The sequence below is a fragment of the Ochotona princeps genome, chromosome 22 (genome assembly GCF_030435755.1).
Source record: "Ochotona princeps isolate mOchPri1 chromosome 22, mOchPri1.hap1, whole genome shotgun sequence".
Classification (NCBI taxonomy): Eukaryota; Metazoa; Chordata; class Mammalia; order Lagomorpha; family Ochotonidae; genus Ochotona; species Ochotona princeps.
This window is the reverse complement of record NC_080853.1, coordinates 9,849,777-9,873,078: the sequence shown is the minus strand read 5'-3', so window position 1 is coordinate 9,873,078 and position 23,302 is coordinate 9,849,777. Positions and strand designations below refer to the sequence as shown.

The following is a 23,302-nucleotide window of genomic DNA, read 5'->3' as shown; positions in this document are numbered from 1 at the left end:
TGATGGACCAAGTGGTAATGGAATTAAACTGGGTACAGCTTGGAAGCCTTCCTTGTTTGTGGCCCTGGAGGTTAGCAGGGATGCTAGGGGCTGTGAGCCAGGGGCATAGAAGGAGCGGCTGCTGTGGGCTCAGGCAGCTGCTGTGGATGTGTTAAGGCTCCTTGGGTGCGGCAGGCCGATTCTTGTCAATCACCTCACGCAGTCCTTTGGCAAAGAAGAGGTCAGCTCCGATGGTAAGGAAGCCCTGTGCAGGGGAACAGGGAGAACAGTCTCGTTGATTTGTGTGGTACCTTGGAGGCTGAAGCTTAGCCAGAGTCTTTGACCTTGGGGGTTCCTCAAAGCTGGAGGGAGAGCAGAGCAAGCAAGCAAGCAGCAAAGCAGTTCTACCTTGGTGTCAGGGAGGCTAAACAAGAGGCTTGAGGAGTACAGACTGAACATCCAAGGAGGACTTCCTGCAGGAGGTGACTCTCAGCCAAGATCTGAGAGATTAGTAGGTGTTGTGGGGGTGTGCTGAGAAAATTGTCCTCAGGAGAGGCTTGGTTGGTGTAAAGGGCCAGGCGAAGGACAGGAGGGGCAGGCTGGGAAGGCAGGGCTGGTGTCGGGAACTACAGAGGGGTGCAGCTCGGCCACCTTCCCCAGAAGCCCCCCACTCACCGCATGGTTGGTGACCACCTCGTGCACGAAGTCGATGCCCTCGGGGATGGGGATCTGCACTCCACGCCAGGTACGCTCTGTGGGTGGGAGCAGTTGGCTCAGTCTGCGTCCTTGCCAGTTCACCCCTCCTCAACTCCCCCTGCACCCCCAGCCCTACCATTGAGCATGGGCATCACTCCGAGCTGCAGCATGGTCTTCAGGGGAGCCTGGAGCGGGATCAGCTGCGGTGGAGGACACGGGTGGCAAGGGGGCTTGGCTTGCCTCAGCCACCCACCCCATCCCCATCCCCATCCCACCGCCCTTCCCAACTCACAGCCAGGGACTCCAGGGCAGACTGGTTTGAGTAGATTCGGAATCTGCAGGAGAGACACGAGGCTGGTAGGCACAACAACTGGGCCTCCTTCCTGAGGCTGCCCTGTACTGTGCTCTCGGGGTCTCCTGTCCTGCCCCACCCCAGGCTGCTGCTTATTTGGGGTTTGTTGGGCACCTCTAATGCCTAGCTTTGGCACATGGCTTTGCAAGTGGAATTTATTTCGGGCAACAAAACTCATGGGGGCTTACTTCCTGTCACATAGGAAGCATTCTTTTTTTCATCCAGAAGTTAATAAAATATTTTCAAAGACCAGCTGATGTGGTCCTCATTGCAGCTCTAAAAAGCGGGCACGTGTCTGGCTAGCAGGTGAGATGCTCTGATCCTATATCCTAGGACCAGAGTTGTGATACTTAGCCCCACCCAGCTCCTTACTCCTGCTTCCTGCTCATGCACACCAGGGAAGCAGCAATGATGGCTCATGGGAGTGAGCTCCTGTCACCCACGTGAGAGATCCAAATTGGGGTCATGGCTCCCAGCTTTGGCCACTATAGTGTTTGGGGAGTAAATGAGTGGCTCTGCTTCTGAAATATTGTGTTTAAAAGCAAACACTCTTACGATTTGCACTTTGTAGATGAGAGACTCAGTAAGAAGCCCAAGGTCACACAACAGGAAAGTTATCCAAGCCTAGCTCTAGTATCCAGGCTCTTAACCAACAGTGGCCCTGGAACTTTCTGGGTAACATAACATTATGGATCTGTGCAATGGAACTTGCTAGCCCTGCGTGGCTTGGTGCAGCTGAAGAATTTCATGGTGATTATTTACAACATAAATAGTTGCCATGGTTGGAGTTGCAGCCCCTGTGGCGCGTCTGGCACCTGCTGGAGGCCAGGTATAGGACCACACAACGGCACTGCTCCTAGTGGCCAGGCTGTTCTCATCCTATTGGCTGTGTGGCTGCAGGCCTCTCACTTAACCCTATGGGACACACCCTGCCTGCTTCCCCCCCGGGATGTAGGAGAACATGAAGGAACAAGACAGGCCAGCTTGTGAATGGCGACAGTCCGCCCGGGATCCTGTGCAGCTGCTTACTTATGCAGGTCCAACTTTATGCGCAGCGCCTTCCCCTGGAGGGCCATCTTCGCACTCAGCCCCAAGTCCTGCGGGCAAGCGAGAGGGGACTATTACTGACCCACAAGGTCCCACAGCCCTCCCCATCCCAGCTGCCGGCCTTCCTCTGTGGCCCCGCACCATGACCATGCTGGATAGCTGGACTTCAAGCTGGTTGGGCGGGACCAAGGCGATGGTGAGGCTGGCTGTGACTGAGATGGTGGTGCCTGAAGGCTTGATGGTGCAGCGCGGTGGGGTGGTGACGTACAGCTCCACCTTGAGTGGCGAGTTGATCACTGCAGGGCTCTGTGGGTGGCAGGGTGGGCCATGGAGCCCGGGTCAGCTCCTAGGTGAGCCCAGGTGCTGAAAGACTGACACTCTGGGAGCTCAGAGATGCAGAAACTGTCCTGCCAACAAGCCTCTCCCTTATTGTGTGCCTCCATGTTCTGGACTCCATTTGCAACCCTGATTTCCCCGGGCATCCCCAACCTCTGGTGCCTCTTCCTGGGAGCTGTTTGGCTGCTTCTCAGATCTGGGAGTAGGAGTGCCATGAGAGCTGAGTGCTTGGCACTCAAACCTCAGAATGGTCCTCGGTTTTGAGAGAGGAAAATGGAGGTAGCAAGGCACCAAGTAGCTCTCCAAGGGGATGTGAATGGTTGCCTGCAGAACTGAACTCAGGTGTCTGGTAACAAAGTCTTAGCCTCTGGGCTAGAGGTTTGACGATGACCATGGGAACCATAGCAGTCCTGGCCTATCCACATACACTCTGTCCCAGGCATTGTTCCATCTGAAGATATTAATTCCATTAATCCTCATGACAAGCTTGGGAGCTTGTACTGCATGTAGGAGAAAGCCAATGTGACCTGGAGCCAGAGGTTCAAATCCAGGTTCAACTCCCAGCTCACCCATTTATGACATGATACCAAGGACGAGCTTTTGAATGTGAGTGAGAATGCTTAGCTCCCACTGCCTTCCTTGTTAAACAAGCAGAGAAATGTATTCTGTATTAAAGCCTTGGCGCTCGTCCAGCCTGCCTTCATGCGCATCTTCACAAGGAGTGTCCCTCACTGCCTGGAGGCAAACTTCACAAGATGAAGACCGTGGTCACAAGCAAAGGGCCAGGTCTCTGCCCTATCCAAGGCTGCTGCCGGGAGGTAAGACCCTCCAGCCCCAGCCCCCTGCCTGTCCCCTGCCAGAGCTCACCAAGAAGATGCTCCCAATGTAGGTGGCTCTCAGCAGCATGTCCAGGTCGTGGGGCACCTGTGCAGGGGGATTGGGAGCAAAGCAGGCTCATGGAATCTCCATCATCAAGCATGTGTGGGGGGTCCCCCTCGATTGTCCCCCAAGCAGGCCATGATGTACCTTGTCCCCCACCAGCGACAGCTTCAATGCCCCTGCCCGGAAGTAGCTCTCCATGGCTGAGTCAAAGAAAAACTCGGAGAAGGCCATGTACACCATCCGCTCCTGCTCCTGCAGCTGGGGCTCCACTGCCCGGTTGAGGAGGCTCCAGTTGCCCTCAGCCAGGGGAAAGAAGGCTCCCTGGGGTTGGGGCATCAGAGTGGACGTCAGGACAGACTGGCTCAAACCCACAGCTGCCTCTCAGCCCTGTGCTGGGCGCTGGCCGGTGGGGGAGGACGGTGGTGCACTGGACCCTACTGTTGTTCTCAGGGGAGGTGGAGGACTGCAAGGAAGCAGTCGCATCAGACTGGAGAAAGGAGCATCAGGAAAGACTTTGTGGAAGAGGTGGCTTTGGGATGGACACTGGGTGGCAGCGGTGATAGCTGCTGTAGGGCCCACACCATGATGACGCTGTTCAGGTGCTCTGGAAGCCTGGTCCTAGATCAACTCCTTCAGCCCACAACCACTTTGAAGGGGTGGGTTCCCTGACTGGTATGGTGTAGTTTGTATGTTGGTAGGCAGGAACTGAAAGACTAAACCACTTGTGTAAGGTCCTACAGCCAATCAGTGGCAGAGCCAGGATTTGAATTTGAGACATTGTAATTCCAGATTTGTGTTCTGGAGTTCCACACTCCACTGGGAAGAGCGAAGGTGATGCCCCAGGTTAGCTGTGTAGCCTTGGGCAGGTGAAACAATTTCTCTGGTGAGGATTCGCTTCCTTGAGAGGCCGACCATGGGAATCCAACTCCCAGGGCAGTGGGAGGATGCAGTGCGTTTATGTGCACACAGCTTCACAACCGGCTCCTCCAAGGCAGATGAAGGGGAGAGACCATGTGGGAGCCAAGGCTCTGGGATGGGAAGGAGGGGCATGTTTGCGAGAGGGGAGCTGCAGAGATGCAGGATGGAGTAAGGAAGGTGGAACCAGCTAAGGCTAACAAAGCACCAATGCCAGACCCAGGAAGTTGAACTCGGCTTTGTGTGCACTGGGAAGCCACCCAGCCTCAGCAGTAAGAGGGGCCTCATAAACGTAACTTTGGCAAGGTGAAAATGAACAGCTTAAAGGAGGAAGGAGTCTGACTGGGGGAGGGGTAACACATGCATGCATACATGCTCAGGCACGCACTCGCGCCAGCCTGGGGCTCACCCGGAACTCCATGTCCAAGTTTCTGTTGGACACCACGGGATCCTTCAGGAGGGAATAGTCGATGCCAACGAGCTCATCCACAGGGCTACGCACTGCAGGGAAGGGAGCTAGTCACTCTCCCACCCTGCGTGGCACTGGCCAGAGTGCTGGGTCTCAGGGGCTTCAGCCATAACATGGGGACTCATCCCCCACAGCGTTGTGAGAAGGATCAGATTCAAACAGTGAGTGCTGAAGTGTAGCAAGCTCTCATCACCTGTTACGGTTGATCGCCCTCACTAAGCCAGATGGATAGTCTTCCCCTTCCTCGGTGTGCCCTTCATCCTGCTTCCCTGCCCATGCCTATTGGGCAAGAGGTCATGTCCAAGGAGCATGGCATTCCTGCCAACAGCACCTGTTAAGTGCCCATTTCCAGGACCCTGGGGATAATCCGCAGAGCAACCCCTAGGGGGAGCCATTGCCAACCTTGGAAAGACACCAAGGCTGGGCAAATAACCTAAGGTCACAGGATAAGCCTGCAGCAGAGGCTGCGTGTGTAGCCTGAACTACTCCAAGCTGCTTCCTCCCTGTGCACCCAGCAGCTCCCCTGTCCCATCACCCACACCTGCTCCAGAAACCTGACCCCACCAGGGCACACTCACCGGGTACAGTGTCCAGGAGGGAGTTGAGCAGGACTGTGCCTGCATGGAAGAGCACAGGACAGATCTGGAACATGTGGGTCAGAGTCAGGGCCAGGGCTCCAAGGGAGGACATGCCCTCTCCACCTCCCCCACCTCGTGTTTCCTGACCGGCAGCTGCCCACACCTGCTGGTTGAGGAGGAAGCGGATCCCTGAAGTGATGAATGTAGAGAAGAACTCATACAGCTTCCTGTGAGCAGACAGGGGCGGGGTGAGCCCAGCTCCCACCCCAAGCCCTGGAGAAAACGCGTCCCTTGCTAACCTGATTCTCTCAAGAACTCTCCTCACTCATTCCCTTTTCCACCTGTGGCTCCCCAGAGCTGCTCAGCATTCGCCCCCACCCCTGGACCCTTAGTCTTCCTACCCTATGCTTCCCTGCCAGGGTTCAGAGGCTGCCTTCTCCCGGCAGTCTTCCCATATCCCTGTCCTCTGAACCCCTGGCCGACTCCCATGACCTCCCTCTCCTGGCCTTGATGACAGGCGTTTTGTCTCTTCAGCCAGCCTCTAGATTCCTTCCTGAACCCTTGAGGAAGGCCTCACATCCGCTTTTCTGGATAAACAGAACACTGACAGTAAGTACATCAACAGCACATGATCAGCTCTCTTCCCTGCCCTCTCAGAGCCAGCACCAAGTCCTTTCTCAACCCAGACCATGGGATGAGGACATCACTCTTCTTGTTATCGAGAGCTGTCAATGACTGAGAACAGCATTCTCCCAATCCCTCCGAGTGGCTAGCCCTGAGATAAGCACCGGTCACAGGCCCGGTACTGTTCTAAGTCCTTCTCTGTACGTTAACACTAATAAGCCTCAGCATGACTGTGATACTGTCCACCATTTCGCCAGAGATGAAGTACAGAACTTGAGTGACTTGCTCAAGCTCACACAGCCAGCTATAGATGGAGTTGAGCTGGACCCAGCCTACTGTGCTAGGCCAATGGGCTGCAGGACTCGCAGGGGCCAGGGGTGGGGAGCACTGGGACTTGCAGCTTACTTGAAGGTTCCCTCAAACACCGTGTGCATTTTGGAGACGGAAGCCAGGCAAGAGACGTCGGACACTTTCATGCGGCCAGCGAGACCCTGGGAGAGCTGCAGACCGGTGCGGATGGACACACCCTCGGCCGAAGCGTCGATGTAGCCCCCATCATATCTGCCCAAGGGGGTAGTCGGTCACCCCAGCTGGCAGCTGGAGCCCTCACTGCCTACGTTCTGCTCCTTAAGTTTCACTTGTGCCATGTACTGGGCAGCTATGGAACCCTGTTATCAGGGTCTGACTAGGACTGTACCTATTATACAGCCCCACAGCACCACCACTGCCCCCCTATCCACCCTCCCCTTCCCCCAAGGGTGCTGGATCCTTACAAGAACCAGTAAAGAAGCTGCCTTTGGAAGCGCAGCCCGAAGGAGGCATTGGTGATCTGTAGCGTCAGCTCCTGTTGCGGCTGGAAGTGGAGCTCGGAAGACCTGAGCTGCAGTTCGGTGACCTTCACACTGCAGGAGACCCTGGGGGTCAGGTCAAGCGCCACCAAGGGGCACCCCATACCAAGCCTCCAGGCCTGGGGCAGCTGGGGTGGGTACAATGAATTCTTCCATTACCCTTCAAGGACCCAACATGGATTTGGGGCTCAGAGAGGGGGGATCCCCCTGGCCCAAATGTGGAAGATGACCTTCACCCCATCTCTAGGAATTTTGGTTGCCTGCATTCCCTCACTCCCTCTTCTTGAGGTTGCTGGAGCTGCTCATTTAACCGAATCTCATAAACCTAACGATGGCCCATGGGCCAGTTCCCCCATTTCCGATCCTCAGCCACTCCTCCCAGTAGCTCCATCCAATGGCCTCAACTCCACTCTCCTTTACCCTACGTAACTTTCTAGTGCTCTTAAGACTATGGTAGTCTCAGTTTACTGGTCCTGCCTTCTTCTAGGTCCCACCCACATGCCATAGGCCACGCCCACCTCCCTGACCTATGCTGGGGGGCTTGGCCTTTCTCCTTTTGGCTCCTTCCTCCCAAGCCCCGCCTCAAAGACCTGGCTATGCTCCTACCATGTTCCAAGCCCTGCATCCAGGTTGCCAGTCCCACCCTTCAAGTCCTGCCCCAGACCCCGAAGCCCCGCCCACGCTGCTAAGCCCAGCCCCCCGATCTGAGGCCCCGCCCTCCGAGCAACCAGTCCCGCCCCAGACCCCGGAGCCCCGCCCCCCGGGAGCTGCTTACTCAGAGATGTTGTAGTAGAACGGACCCTCTCTCCCGCTCAGGTCCGGGATGGTGATGGTCTCCAGCTCTTGCTCCAGAAAGCGCAGCCCCTCCTGCTTCACTGAGGCCGCAGCGAGGTTCTGAGCTGCGGGCGGCTCCCTTTGCCAGGGGGCTCCCACCCCAGCCGCCCCCGCTGGCGCCGGTCCTTACCCAGCTCCAGCGCCTCGGAGGTGATGCGGATCTTGCAGCCAGGGATCTCGGCGTGAGCGCCTGCCAGCAGCGCTAGAAGGACGGCTCCCAAGAACAGGGCCATGGCGAGCGCACTTGGGGTTGGGGTGCGGGTTCACTGGAAGCCACCCCTGGGGCGTCCAGCCGGGAGAGGGCTCTAGCTCGGGGCTGTTACCCTGAGTGGAGAATTTGGAGCTGACAATCCTGGCTCCATTTGGCAGATGCGGAGACTGAGGCTCCGCGAGAGGAGATGCGACTGGGCGATTTGGGGCGCGGGGAGAGGGTGTTCTCGCTTCCCTGGTGCAACCGCCGCGTGAGCAGTCCGACCTCCGCTCCCCCGGCAGCCTCCCTCTGCCTCTCGCGGCGGCGGGTGAAGGCTTGCACGCCGCCATGGCAACCACTGCATGCGCATTCCTGGGGGGTGGCTCGCGGTCTCCTAGGTCCGGGGAGAGGGGCTCCCGGGTCCTAAGGCCTCCCCTCTGGGGTCTATCCCACACACACACCAGCTCAGCCCATCCCTTCTGACCCCAGGGCCAGGCACAGTGAGGACCCCTACTCACTCAACGATGAAAGCTGAGCTGGGGTGCGGCGTGGTGCCTGTGGCCGGTGGGCAGCGAAGGGGTTCCGGGCCGCGGGCTCTGGCGCGCAGCGCGCCTCCAGCCGACTTTATAAAGCCGGTCCTCCACGGCCCCCTCCTCTTTCCCGGGGACTGGGAGGGGACGGGGCGGGACGCTGGCGGCTGGGAGAGCGCCAAGCGCCAGACCGAGCCCCGTGACAAGCCCGACTGCTGTGGAGACAAGTGGGGTACCCGAGTCCATCAAGAACGAGGGAGGGGCCGGAACAGGCCCTCCCAACCCAAGCAGAGCTGCTAACCCCCGGACCTGGGTGGAAATGACAATCCCCCGCCTGTCCCTGCCTGACCGTGAGCGAGTCGCTCTGCCGCCGGCCCCACTACTTCTAGACTTCTCCTTGCCTTGCCTCTGTCTTTGGGAAGGCATGTTTGGAGAGGGGTGGGATCCTTAAGGACCCAGACACCTTTCCTAGCTTGGAGAAGCAAGACCCAGCAGGTGCTGCAGGTCCAGGAAGGTAACACCAGGTGCCTGGAATTCCCCCAGGGACTGGGCAGTCACTCCCACATTGTGGAACCCTTTGTTAACCCTTGGAGCCGGAAGCTCCCCATCAGCAGCCTGTAGAGTGGGGCACATGGTGTGAGCTTCTTGAGAAAGAAAATAGGCAGGCAGGTGGCCACCTCAGCCTGATTTGCCCCAGGCCCTTCCTATCTGGAAACTTCCTGAGAATGCCCTCAATCCCAGGTAAACCAGGACACTTGGTCACTAAAACCTAATTTAACTTTTTTTTTTCAAGATTTGTTCATTTTAGGAGTTGTGGCATGGTGGCTGAACAGGCTTGTCCTCCACCTGCAAGCACTAGCCTATATATGGCCACCGATCATGTCACAGATGCTCTACTCCCCGTCCAGCTCCCTGTTTGTGGTCTAGGAAAGCAGAGAGGACAGCCCAAAGCCTTAGAACTCCACACCTGAGTGAGAGACCCAGAAGAAGCTCCTGGCTCCTGGCTTCGGATTGGCTCAGTTCTGGCCATTGCAGACATTTGGGGAGTGAGCCAGTGGATGGAAGACTTCTCTCTTTCTCTGCCTCTTGCTGTAAATCTGCCTTTCCAATGAAAATAAAACATGTCTTTTTAAAATTTTTAGTGAAAAAGTAGATTTACAGAGAGGAGAGACAGAGGAAGATATGCATCTGCTGGTTCACTCCCCAAATGACCTCAATGGCCAGAGCTAGCTGATCTGAAGCCAGGAACTTCCAGGTCGCTTGTGTGGATGCAGAGCCCAGACACGCAGGAAGCTGGATGTGAAGCAGAGCAGCAAGGAGGGAAGCCGTTGCCCGTTTGGGATGCCCCTAGAGCATCCACCCCAGCTTACTTCAGTTTTTAAACTGTTCGATGGGAACTGCTGTGAAGTTGGTAGGAAATGAGAGGCGGAGAGACCCTTGGGGTTGCTGCTGGGGCCCTCCCCCGGCTGTGGGTAGATCTCAGACCAGTGGGTTGTACAGTCCAGATGATCACAGCTTTGATTGTGTGCAAGGCCAGCATTCCCTTCCACGGAAGCTGGTGTAGAACCCTGGACCCTCCTACAAGTGCTTGGAGCTCCAACTCCTCAGCAAGGGAAGGCCTAGCGTGTAACATGTCATGGCATAGGTTCACCATGAGTGCCAACTACATGCTAGCTGCCCGGATCAAGGACCCAAAGCCCAAGCAAAGCCGGAAGGGTGTATGCTGCTTGCAAAGTGCTGAAGTGTGCAAGGCCAGGGCAGGAAATAAGCCTGTGCCTTTGAACTCAAGTAACCCCCCTTGAGCTTGGCCCAGGCAGGAAACCTGGTGGGGGGGGGGGCGCAGCTTGCTTTAATCTCTTGGGGGGGGGGGTAGAAGTGAAAGCTACATCTTTGCATCATTTTTATCTCTTCAAGCATCTTGTCCTCTGCCTTTCCCACCACAGCCCCAGGAAGCTCCCAAGTGCGACTGTGTAGCCTTGGGCCATTGGTTGAAGTGGCTGAGTCTCAATTTCCTCATTTGTAAAGTAAGAATAATCAAAGGGTTGCTTGTGAGGATTAAATGAGTTGATTTATTGGAAGGGCTTAATAAACACTTGGCAGTTAGTCGGGTTTGAAAAATGTGAGCTACAATCGCTGGCATTATCAACCATTAGTAGCTTTTACAAATTGGGCCTGGAGCGGTAACCCAGCAGCTAAAATCCTCACCTTGCAGGCGCCAGAATCCCCATATGGATGCCAGTTCTAATCCCAGCTGCCCCACTTCCCATCCAGTTCCCTGCTTGGGGCCTGGAAACACAGTCAACAGCCAAAAGCCTTGGGACCATGCCCTCCACATGAGGGACCCAGAAGAGGCTCCTGGCTTTGGATTGGCACAGCTCTAGCCGTTGCAGTCAATTGGGGAGTGAATTAATGTATGGAAGATCTTCCTCTCTGTCTCTCCTCTATATATATGACTTTGCAACAAAAATAGGTAAATCTTTTTAAAAATTATTTATGTGAAAGAGAGAAGAGAAATCTTCCATCTGCCGGGTCGCTGTCCAAATGGGCAAAGCCAGGAATCTGGGCCTCCCAAGGGAATGGTAGCATGACTCAAACAGATATTCTAGCAGAGAGCACTGGCTTTGCAAGCCACGGCTTAACCCCCGGTGCCACAGCACTGGCCCAGGAGTGGTGTTCTGTTTTCCTGAGGAGGAGCTCCTGGCTCCATGCCATGGTTTCCAGGCACGTTTTAGGGCTGCTGCCCATTTCCTCTCTTGCCCTTTTGCAGTCTGTCACAGTCACGCTGCCATTATTTTTTTAATTTAATTTAATTTTTTAATATTTACAGGACCCAGCGCAGTAGCCTAGCAGTTAAAGTCCTTGCCATGACCGTGCCAGGATCCCATTTGGGCGCCGGTTTTAATCCCAGCAGCTTAGCTTCCCATCCAGCTCCCTGCTTATGGCCTGGGAAAGCAGTCAAGGACAGCCCATAGCCTTGGGACCCTGCACGTCCTTGGGAGACCTGGAGGAAGTTCCTGGCTCCTGGCTTCAGATCGGCGTAGCTTTGGCTGTTGTGGTCACTTGGGGAGTGAATCATTGGATGGAAGATCTTCCTCTCTATCTCTTCTCCTCTCTGTATATTTGACTTTGCAATAAAAATAATAAATAAATCTTTTTTTAAAGATTTATTTGGGAGCTGGATGGGAAGCGGAGCTGCCGGGATTAGAACCAGTGCCCATATAGGCTCCCGGTGCGTTCAAGGCGAAGATTTTAACTGCTAGGCCACGCCGCCGGGCCCAAAAATAATAAATAAATCTTAGAAGAAGAATACAGAGGTCAGAATTCCTAAACTCCCATAATCACTCCTGGCTTTGTTTCACTTTTAAAATGTATTTATTTATTTGAAAAGTCAGGGTTACAGAGAGTGAAGAAGAGAGGCAGAGATCTTTCATCTGTTAATCTGTCGGTTCCTCGGTCGTCTGCAAGGGCCAGGGCTGGGGCAGGCCAACCCAGAAGCTTCGCCTGAGTTTCCCATGTTTGTGCAGACACTAAGCACTTGAGCACCTTCTACTACTTTCATGGGCACAGCGGCAGGAAGCTGGATAGGAAGTGGAGCAGCCAGCACATGACCTGGAACTTATATGGGATACTGGCATTGCGAGCTGTGTTCTGCAGGCAGCATGGTTAAATCCAAAGTATCAGGCTAGCAAAGATGCTATGTTGCTGGGGTCTGTGCAGTGAGTGGGTGGAGAACTGTTCCATTGAAGGCAGGGCCACAAGGAATTTCCCGCTGCATGGCAGGGCCAGGGGATGTCTCTACAAACCGCCTGAAGGCAGTTCCACCTTCCTTTGCATGGACACGGACCACCCTGCTGAGGATTCTGTGATCCATTCAGGCATTGTTTACTGCTGTGAAGTTGTTTTGTTACTATCAATGTGAACTTGCTGATAACTGCAAAAGGGCCTTTTATTGTTCATGCTGTCTCTGTCTGTGCTGCCCCCATTTAACCATCCTTGGTTTTTAGGTTTCCCCCCTCCTTTTTTTGCAATGAATTTCCTCCCTTAACTGATTCAAGATTAAGTTGTAGAATGAGGATTCTATTAGGAATGTGTTACTGATTGATATGCACCAGCTATTGAGAACTTCTATTGAGAGTTTTAAGGTGAAACAAAGGGCAGAATTATCCTTGGAAACACCCACTTGACCATGAAGTAAAATGTCTGTGCCAGGGCCCAGCGGTGTGGCCTAGCGGCTAAAGTCCTCACCTTGAAAGCCCCGGGATCCCATATGGGCGCCGGTTCTAATCCCGGCAGCTCCACTTCCCATCCAGCTCCCTGCTTGTGGCCTGGGAGAGCAGTTGAGGACGGCCCAATGCTTGGGACACTGCACCCATGTGGGAGACCCGGAAGAGGTTCCAGGTTCCCGGCTTTGGATCGGCGCGCATCGGCCCGTTGCGGCTCACTTGGGGAGTGAATCATCGGACGGAAGATCTTCCTCTCTGTCTCTCCTCCTCTCTGTATATCTGGTTGTAATAAAAATGAATAAATCTTAAAAAAAATTAAAAAATAAAAAAATAAAATGTCTGTGCCAGCGCTTATGACTGCTTCTGTATAAATAAAGGGGACAGGTTTCTTGCATTTGTCCACTATGATCATTAAATCGTAGTGGTCTATTTCTTTTCTACGCCTACTCCACGCACCATTCTCGAGTTTTGAACCCAGCTGGAGCTGGACTCCGGCACTATGTTGTGCAGGTCCACGCAGTGCTGAAGCAGGTCCAGCTCACCCCTCTGCCCTTGCTGGAGCCACTGCCAGCAGCTGTGCCGTAAAGGGCCAGAGAACGCGCAATTGAAATTCTTGGGGGCTCGTGGGCTCAGTCACAGCTGCACACTGCTCCAGAGCATGTACCTGTCCAAAAACTGTGTTCAAAGGAATCACAGGTGGGCCTGGCACAGCAGCCTAGCAGCTAAAATTCTCATCTTGCATTCCCCGGTACCCACTAGTTCTAATCACAGTGTCCCACTTTCCATCCAGTTCCCTGCTTGTGGCCTGGGAAAGAAGTCCAGGACAGCCAAAGCCTTGGGACCCTGCACCCACATGGAAGACCCGGAAGAGATTTCTGGCTTCTGATTGGATCAGCTCTGGCCGTCGTGGCCACTTGGGGAGTAAGTGAATGGAGAGAAGATCTTCCTCTCTGTAAATCTGACTTTCCAATTTAAAAACAAAACAAAACAAAACCCTCTTTAAAAAAAAAAAGGAACCACAGGGAACAGTTTATCAGTGACAGAAGATACAGAGAAAATACATTTCTTTCTAAGGCTCAGTTTCCACATCTGTGAGACATGATGTCCTAGCACCTGTCGCCCTGTGGCTGGCAGGAGGCCTTGCTGTGACTAGCCATGAAGAGTGCTGCACTGAGTATCCGGCACACCAGAGGGCTCCTGAAGTGCCTCTGATGATTCCTGTGAACTTGCTGTGTAACGGAATATGCATGGGCCAGGATTTTGGGACAATGACTTCAGATACCACCTGCAACATTGGCATCCCATGCTGGAACACTGGGAGCATTTCTGCTCTAACCCCTTGTGAATGCATGTGCAAAAGCAGTGGGAGGTGCCCCAGGCCCTTGGGCCTCTGACATCCAAGTGGGAGACCTGAATGATGCAGTTCCTGGCTTCAGATCAGACCAGCCCTGGCTGCCGCAGCCTTTTGTTTTGTTCTAAAGATTTATTTGTCTATTTTGAAAGGAAGAATTCCAGAGACAAAAACGGGGAGACAGAGAGAGAAAGACCTTCCATCTGCTGGTTTACAATCCCAATAGCCACAACTGCCAGGGTTAGGCATGGCCAGAGCCAGGAGCCCAGAACCACATGCAATCTCTTGCGCTTCCACTGACTTCCCAGGCACATTTGCAGAGCTGGTTTGGAAGTGGAGCAGCTAAGACTGAAACCAGTGCTCATAGAGGCTCCTAGCCTTGCAGGTGGTGGTTTAATGTGCTGTACCACAAGTCTGATCCCTTTTTATTTCATTTTCAATATGTATTTATTTGAAAGGCAGAGTTCCAGAGAAATTGAGATTTTTCATCTACTGGTTCAATGTGGCCATTTGGGAGGTGAACCAGCAGATGGAAGAGCTGAGTTTTTAACTCTGCCTTTAAAATACATACATGAAACTTAAAAAAAAGAAAGTGCTTATGAGGTTTCAATCCCATTTTACACAGACCCAACTGAGGTGTGGAGAAGTGAAATAATTAGCTCAAGTCAGTTTGGCTGTGGATGCCAGGTTTTCAACTACTGAACTCCGTTGTTTGTCTTGTTTAATCATCTTATTTAGTCCTCATAGAAATCCCTTGGGACACCAATTCTTGCCTCTGTTTGTTTATGAAAGACTGATTTATTTTTATTGGAAAGGCAGATATACAGAGAGAAGGAGAGACAGAAAGATCCCTATCTGCTGGTTCACTCCCCAAGTGGCCGCAACAACCAGAGCTGATCCAATCCGAAGCCAGGAAATAGGAGCTTCCTCTGTGTCTCCCATGCAGGTGCAGGGTCCCAAGGTTTTGGGCTGTCCTTGACTGCTGTCTCAAGCCGCAAGCAGGGAGCAGGATGGGAAGTGGAGCAGCCAGGACATAAATTGGTGCCCATATGGGATACTGGTACATGCGAGGCTAGGACCTTAGCCACTAAACTGTTGTACCAGCCCCTCTTGCCTGTCTTGCAGACATAGAAATTGAGGCACACACACACACAAGAAAAGGAACAAAGAAATTGAGGCACAGCAGGAGGAAGTCATTGGTCCAAGTGGGTAAACACAAGTTTCACTCAGCACAGGCTGCTAAGCTGGATGCTGCCCAAGAGTCCGGCATGCATCATCTGGCTCCCTGCTCTCCTGTCTCTGGTTGTGTTTTCCTTGGATCCCCGCACAGCATGCAGCTGTGTCAGTCCACCTCCCCTGCTGACCCAAGGCCCACCCAGGGTCCCCCTCGGGGAATGGCCTCCCCCACCCTTATTCTGCCTGACCCAGGGTGGCGCAATTCAAATGGCTGTGCTGGGTAGCTTGGGCGTTACTGGGAACATGTGATAAGAGAATGAAATCCAGTGGGGGTGAGAGGAGACAGCTGTCAACCCAGCAAGGACTGATGACACACCCCAAGCAGGCAGACACCACCTAGTTCCAGAATGCAGCTGGACAAAATGGTCCCCAGACGGGGAGATAGGCCAGGATAGAGCTCTTGAGAGTGCTTGGAGGCCTGGATGTGGGTGGCGTCCTTCTGTTTTCTGCTTCTTCCTTGAGGCTCCATCCGTTTCTCTGGGGAGGGGGTCTGGCCCAGACGGCCTTTACATGTTTGAAATTTGAGAGTACTGGGCCTGGCGCAATGACTCAACTTGTTAATCCTCCTCCTCCAAGCGCTGACATCCCATATGGGCACCGATTCATGTCCTGGAAGTGCTCAACTTTCAATCCAACTGGTCCCTGTTTATGACCTAGGAGGATGGCCCAAGTCCTTGGGACCCTGCACCCATGTGGGAGACCCAGAAGAAGCTCCTGGCTCCAGGCCTCAGATCGGCTCCGCTCTAGCTCCATTTAGGGAGCAACCAGCGAATGGAGAATCTTTCTGTCTTTCCTTCTTTCTATAAATCTGCCTTTCCATGAAAAATACATAAATCTAAAGAATAAACTTGAGAGTGCTAAGGTTTTCTCTACATCTGCTTCTCCAGGGATCAGGCACATGCCCACATGTGTGGCTTCCTCAACTGAGCTCTGGTGTGAACCCTGGCAGCTCACACTTCCCTCTCTGAATTCCTCCTCCTTGTCTTTCTTTTTTTCTTCTTCATCTTTCAGCTTCCTTTGTGGTTGCTGTACCTCTCTCAGCCTGCTGGCTGACCCTGACTCATGGGCATCCCTTGCTTTGGGACCCCCTAAGTCTTCAAACTCTCATCTTCATTAGACTCCTGAGGGTTTCCAGCCCCTCTCTGTTTGGAGGGAAGTGGCTGGAGGATCTTGGCAGATATCATGGAGATGGTTGGATTTCAAAAGCCTGCGGGTGTCATTTCAAAGTTACTGAAGGGAGGGGCAACAAGAGATAAGGACTTCCCATCACCCTCATCAGCCTAAAAGAGGTTTTCCATTCACCAGTTCACTCCCCAGATGCCTGCAGTGCAATGAAGCCAGGAGCCCAGAACTCCTCCTGGGTCTCCCACCTGGGTGGGAGGGACCTCAGTATGTAAGCCCTGGCCTTCCAGGGTGTGTATTCGCAGAAAGTTGGAATGGAAAGTGGAGTCCAAAGACCATGAGGGGGCTCACAGGCTAGTCCTCCTGTAGTGCTTGCATGCCTAATGGATGCCGATTCTAATCCTGGCTGCTCCGTTTCCAATTCAGCTCCCTGCTTATCGCCTGAGAAAGCAGTGAAGGATGGCTCAAGACTGGGACGCTGCACCTGTCTGAGAGACCAGAAGAGGCCACTGGCTTAGGGTGGGCTCAACTCCATTGTAACCACGAACCAGCAGGTAGATCTTTCTGTTTCTATTTCTCCTTTATAAATCTGCCTTTCAAAAAAAAAAAAAAAAATCTGTAAAGCATTAGCAACAACAAAAAGAAAGTAGAGCCCAGACACTTCCACATGGGACCCATGCAGGTGTCCTAAGTGGGCAACTTGACCCCAGTAACCAAGCACCTGCCCATAAATATTGGATGAGTTCAAGACTGGTGCTCGTGGATTAGGCACTGTGGTGCCACCGGAGTGCTGGATGGAGTCCTGGCTACTCTGCCTCTCACCCAACTTCCTGCCAATGTCTCTGGCAGGCAGCAGTTGATGGCTCATGTACTGGGACGCCTGTCCTCTATATGGGAGACTTGGATAGAGTTCGAAATTCCTGGCTTTGACAGGCCTGGAAACAGAACTGACCCAGCAATTGCAACCACCAGCATAGGTATAAGCTGATTGGGGCGACAGACTGTGCCAGACCCTGTACTGGCATTCACACACAAGAATCAGGTCTGGGATCACCTCAGACAAAGTTTCTTTGGGGATCCCTCCAACTGAACTGCTGATCCCAGAACCCCAATCATGAAGAGAATTGTAGGTTCCAAGGTCCGACCATGGAGGGCAGGTGTCGGAGCTGAGCCTCGTTGGTGGCTCAGACAGAACAGCAGACAGTATATCCAAGCGCACATGGAGGAAATGGCGGTCCATTGGAGCCTGCAGAGGATAGCTGGTACCGCAACAGGGAACCCTAAGGTGGACTATGTCAGCCAATGGATTCTAGAGAAATTTCATCATGCTTGAAGTGGCAAGATTGGCAGCAATTCAGAACTGTTGAAATTTCGAAACCACTTGAGCAATGCCCTTGAAGCATGGCCCATGTTGGGGACCCTGGGATGGGTGGGATGGAGTGGTAGGTTGGGTCGGGCTTCTCCCTTTGTCTACCTCCTTACCCTAGATACACACCACACACACACACACACGCACACACACAATGTGAAAACAATGGTCTTACCCACTTTCCTATAATCCTTGACCCTTTGTTTCCTAATCAACTATGTAAAATTTATAAAAATAAAAATGAAAAAAAAAAAAAAAAAAGAAATTCCAGGCTTCAGCCTGGGCCAGCCCAGGTTGTTGTGAACATTTGGGGAGTAAACCAGAGGATGAAAGATTTATCTCTATGTGTCTCTCCCTCCCTCTTTGTAACTTGGCTTAAAAAATTAGGCCATCATGACCATTTGCAAACCTTTCTGAAGGAGGTGGTTCATGGGAGGAATTGGGGGCCTAGTGCTCCACTGCATGTCTACACTATCAGCTTCCTGCCGGCATCAATCACGTTGTATTCTCCAGGGTTATCTGGAGCCAGTCTGCAGCCAAGAATATCATATTTTCCTAATTTTCTGGGAGGCCTGTATCCCCAGGCTTGTGGGAGGTGCCCCTCTGGATCTGAGTGGGGTGTGCAGGAATCGGGGCCTCTCTGCCCAGCCCACCCCTGGGCCCCTTCCCCGCTCCTTTCCCCAGGGATTCTGCCCAAGACTGTGCCTGTGACTGCTTGGCAGCACCAGGCATTGGGGATGTCTCATCTCTCACCCCCCAAGCCCGTGGGCTTCTGGGAATGGGAGAGACTGCTAGCCAGCGTGACCTCCTTTTTGGTGCCCTGCGGGGCAGACCTGAAGTTATATCACCAGTTCTCAGCTCTTCTGCAGAGTAGCAGCTTTTAAAAAAGGGACATTTTGAATCTTGTTTTGTTCTGAATACCGATGCCCGGACCCCAGCCCTAAGACTGATGGATTTGGGACGGGGCCCAGGTGTCAGTGAGTGTTCGTTTGTTTTAAAGTTCTGTAGAAGACATTTTTAAAAGAAGACAACCACAATGATTGGCGCCAGCTTTGTGGCTCAGCCCACTAAGTGGCCATTTGCAAAGACAGCAACCCCTGTAAGCACCAGTTCAAGTCTCAGCCACTCTGGTTCCCATTCAGCTTTGTGCTAACGTACCTGGAAGAGTAGTGGAAGATGGCCCCAGTGCTTGGACCCCTGTCCACATAGGAGATCCAGACAGAGTTCCAGGTTCCTGGGTCTTGTCCATTGCAGTCATCTGAGGAGTGAATCAGCAGACAGAGGCTATCTCTCTCTTTTCGTCTCTCGGTAACTGCTTTTCAAGGCTGGTGCAATGTCTCAACTGGCTAATCCTCCAAGCACCAACATCCTATAGGGGTGCCAGTTTGTGTCCTCGCTGCCACACTTCCCATCTAGGTCCATGCTTGCAGCCTGGGAAAGCAGTAGTGGATGGCTCAAAGCCTTGGGACCCTGCACCCTTGTGGGAGACCCAGAAGCAGCTCCTGGCTCCTGGCTGCAGACTGGCTCATTGTGCCCATTTAGGGAGTGACTCAGTGGATAAAATCTCTGTTTGCATCTGTCTCTCTCTTTGCCTTTCAAATAAAACAAACTAAAAAAAATGTTAAAAAATTCCACTGCAAAAGGCAAAACGTGTGTTCACACCAACACATGGCTGTGGAGATGGAGCACCCTCCCGAGGGGCCACGAAGCGGAAGCAGCCCAAGGCTGGTAAAGCGAGGAATGCAACGCGATGTGGTTCATTGGCAAGAAGGCACCCTCTGATTAGCAACGACAAGGAGCTGTTGCTGACCTCAACATGGCCGCATCTCAGAAACCCTGCAGAGTGAATGATGCGTGCCTAACCACACAGGTGGTGCGCTTCCACTTCCAGAAGGTGCCCCAACAAGGCCCATCCAGGGCGGCAGAAGGCCGAGCCAAGGGTCCAGGGGTGCATATGGGCCTGAGAGATCTTTTCGTTCTAGAATTGAATTGTGGTGGTGGTTTTGCAACTCTGTAAATGTACAAGAGTCACGGAATTGTGTCCTGGGGACAGGTGATCGTCAATGTCTGTAGTCCCAGAGTGAAGCTGTCACAGGCATCTTTCCTGGTCAGAGCGGGGGACCCAGGGCGCTGGGGGTCTCCTTGTCCCTACTCTCTAGGTCAAGGGTACTCTGGTCTCCAACATCCGGGAAGCTGCCAGCTGGCACCCTAGCTTCCTTTTCTTCTTCTTCTCCATTTTTTTTTTTAAGAAGTCTGGAATTTGGGCCCGGCGGCGTGGCCTAGCGGCTAAAGTCCTCGCCTTGAACGCCCCGGGATCCCATATGGGCGCCGGTTCTAATCCTGGCAGCTCCACTTCCCATCCAGCTCCCTGCTTGTGGCCTGGGAAAGCAGCTGAGAACGGCCCAATGCATTGGGACCCTGCACCCATGTGGGAGACCCGGAAGAGGTTCCTGGTTCCCGGCTTCGGATCGGCGCGCACCGGCCTGTTGCGGCTCACTTGGGGAGTGAAACATTGGATGGAAGATCTTCCTCTCTGTCTCTCCTCCTCTCTGTATATCTGACTTTGCAATAAAAAATAAATAAATCTTAAAAAATAAATAAATAATCTAAAAAAAAAAAAAAAAAGAAGTCTGGAATTTAATTCTGCAGACCCAGCTTATCTGGATTTAGACATTCTGGCTCTTGGCCATTTTGTCTAAACTACAAAAATGGGTACAGGCCCAATGCAATGGCTCAATTGGCTAATCCTTCCCCTTCGAGTGCAAGGATCCCATATGGGCACCAGTTGGTGGTCCAGCTGCTCCACTTTCCATTTAGCTCCCTGCATATGGCCTGGGAAAACCATAGAGCATGGCCCAAAGTCTTAGGACCCTGTACCCATGTGGAAAACCATGTGGGGGCTCCTGGCTTTGTATCAGCTCAGCTCCAACCATGGAAGTCACTTGGGGACAGCTTTGGGCCGTCCTTGACTGCTTTCCCAGGCCACAAGCAGGAGCTGGATGGGAAGTAGAGCAGCCAGGACACAAATCAGTGCCCATATGGGATCATGCGCATGCAAGGCAAGGACTTTAGTCACTAGGCTAACTCACTGGGCCTGCTTTTTTTCTTTTTTAGATATTTATTTTTATTGTAAAGGCAGATTTTACAGAGAAAGAGAGACAGAGGGCCTGGCACGGTGGCCTAGCGACTAAAGTCCTCACCTTGAATGTGCTGGGATCCCATATGGGCGCCGTTCTAATCCAGGTGGTCCCACTTCCCATCCAGCTCCCTGCCTGTGGCCTGGGAAAGTAGTCGAGGATGGCCCAAAGCCTTGGTACCCTGTTCCCATGTAGGAGAACCAGAGGAAGTTCCAGGCTCCTGGCTTCGGGTTGGCGCAGTACCGGCCGTTGTACTCACTTGGGGAATGAATCATCGGATGGAAGATCTTCCTCTCTGCCTCTCCTCCTCTGAATATCTGACTTTGTAATGAAAATAAATAAATCTTTCAAAAAAATTTAAAAAAGAGACAGAAAGAAAGATCTTCCGTCTGCTGGTTCACTCCCCAAGTGGCCCCAATAGCCAGAACTGAGCTGATTTGAACCAGGAGCCTCTTTCGGGTCTCCCATGTGGGTGTAGGGTCCCAAGGCTTTGGGCCGTCCTCGACTGCTTTCCCAGGCCACAGGCAGGGAGGTGGATGGGAAATGGAGTAGCCAGGACATGAACCGTGTCCATGTGGTATTGTGCCAGGTCCCTGGCTGTTCCATTTCCTATCCTGTTTTCTATTCATGGGTCTGAGAAGGAAGCAGAGGAATAGCCATGTATTTGAACTCTTGGTACCCACTTGGGAGACCCAGATGCAGTTCCTGTCTCCTGGCTTCCACCTGGCTCAAGTCCCAGTCCTCACAACCCTTTGGAGAGTAAACCAGTGGACAGAGATCTGCATCTATCTCTTCTGGTTGTCATTGTGCCTTTCAAACAAATCTCTACGAAATGATTAGGATTGGGCCCGGAATGATAGCGTAGTGGTTAAAGTACTCGCCCTGTACGCCCCGGGATCCCATATGGTTGCCGGTTCTAATCCCGGTGGCCCTGTTTCCCATCCAGCTCCCTGCTTGTGGCCAGGGAAAGCAGTCGAGGACGGCCCAAAGCCTTGTGACCCTGCACTCACGTGGGAGACCTGGAAGAGCTCCTGGCTCCTAGCTTCAGATTGGCTCAGCTCCAGCCATGCGGTCACTTGGGGAGTGAACAATCGGACGGAAGATCTTCCTGTCTCTCCTCCTCTCTGTATATCCGTCTTTCAATAAAAATAAATAAATCTTAAAAACAAAACCGAATGATTAGGATTGGCCGAGAGCTATAGCTGTTGTGGCCATATAGGAAGTGAATCACTGGACAGATGATTTTTGTTTCTCCTTCTCTCTGTAAATTTGCCTTTTCAGTTAAAATAAATAAAATGTTGGTCCCAGTGCAATAGCCTAGTGATTAAATCCTCACCTTGCATGTGCCATATGGGCATTGATTCATGTCCTGGCAGCTCTACTTCCAATCTACCTCCTTGCTTGTGGCCTGGAAGGGCAGTCAAGGACAGGACGTGGGAGACCCAGAAGTTCCTGGTTTCGGACTGGCTTAGCTGTGGCTGTTGTGGCCACTTGGGAAGTAAAGCAGTGGATGTAAGATCTTTCTTTCTGTACTTGCTTCTTCCTATATATCTGCCTTTCAATTAAAAAAAAAAATAATAAATCTTTTAAAATACAGTGCCAAGTGTGGCTTGCTATTGCTGCACTAACATGGACGTGTCTTCCCTGTGCAAGCTAGACCAGAGGCCGGGCACAAAATCACTCTTTATAATTCCATTTATATGATGCTCAAGGAACAGGCAAAAGTCAGCTATAGAGATGCAGGTGGCACAAATGTTAGAAGCCAGGTGGCCGTGACCACAAAAGGATTGGACTAATGCTCTGCAGTGGGCATGCGTCGAGCTCTAGGACCTCTGCCAGGATCCCAAAGAGAGAAGATCTTGGTCTCCGTTCACAAATGACTATGCTTATGTGTATGTTTGTGTACTGTTCTTCATAAAATGGTTTTCCAAAGGTAAATAACAGGACCTGGGGCTGGTGCTGTGGTGCCACTGCCTGAGACACCAGCATCCATAGGGATGCTCGCTGAAGTCTCCACCACTCCATTCCTGATCCAGCTCCCTGCTCCGGCCCCAGGGGAAGCAGCAGCAAGTCCAAGCACCTGAACCCCTGCACCCATGTGGGACACCCAGATGGAGTCCTTGGCTCTCTCACCACCTCCCAGGGTGGGCATTTTAAGTGAAGGGAAGTACTGAACACCATGGTTAGAAAAACCTGCAAGATCTTGGGATGCTGGTGCCACGGATGGAGGCTTAGCCTGTTATGCAACGGTGCTGGCCTCAGGGAATTTTTGAGGAGACACTACCAGTAATTTGGGGTCTTCCTGTACATGTCTGACATATCTTTTTAAGACAAATTTTATTTAAAAACTTGTTTTCAACTTATTAGAAATACAGAAACATTGATCTTCTGCTTGCAGAGGTTACTTCCCAAGTGTTTGTCAGGCCTGGCCCCGTGGTGGGTGGCAGGGATCTTCCTCACCCACTGCATTCCCAAGTGCACACTAGCAGGAGGCTGGAACTGGAAGCGGGTCAGGACTCGAACCCGGGTACTATCCTGGACAGCTGCACAAAGCAGGGCTTCCAGTCTCCACTCTGGATATGCT

At 52.7% G+C, this 23,302-nt stretch overlaps 1 protein-coding gene across 1 annotated transcript; it reads right to left on the bottom strand.

Annotated features, from left to right (window-relative positions):
• Positions 1–33: 33 nt before the first annotated feature.
• PLTP (phospholipid transfer protein) lies at positions 34–7,940 on the bottom strand. Its single transcript, XM_004586080.3, has 15 exons — positions 7,691–7,940; positions 7,502–7,601; positions 6,652–6,780; positions 6,284–6,439; positions 5,418–5,481; positions 5,255–5,318; positions 4,617–4,708; positions 3,437–3,613; positions 3,278–3,334; positions 2,216–2,380; positions 2,057–2,124; positions 968–1,010; positions 812–875; positions 655–731; positions 34–244 (listed from the first exon to the last, which is right to left on the bottom strand). Exons 1-15 carry the CDS (start codon positions 7,791–7,793, stop codon positions 152–154), a joined length of 1,452 nt encoding a protein of 483 aa, XP_004586137.2. The 5' UTR covers positions 7,794–7,940; the 3' UTR covers positions 34–151.
• Between the last annotated feature and the right edge of the window lie 15,362 nt (positions 7,941–23,302).

Excerpts from the sequence above, each read along its gene's own strand:
- PLTP (XM_004586080.3), bottom strand. The coding sequence starts at position 7,793 with ATGGCCCTGTTCTTGGGAGCCGTCCTTCTAGCGCTGCTGGCAGGCGCT. Across the intron at positions 5,482-6,283 it reads GTGTTTGAGGGAACCTTCAA|GAAGCTGTATGAGTTCTTCT; the intron begins GTAAGCTGCAAG and ends GTCTGCTCACAG. Across the intron at positions 5,319-5,417 it reads GCTTCCTCCTCAACCAGCAG|ATCTGTCCTGTGCTCTTCCA; the intron begins GTGTGGGCAGCT and ends CACATGTTCCAG.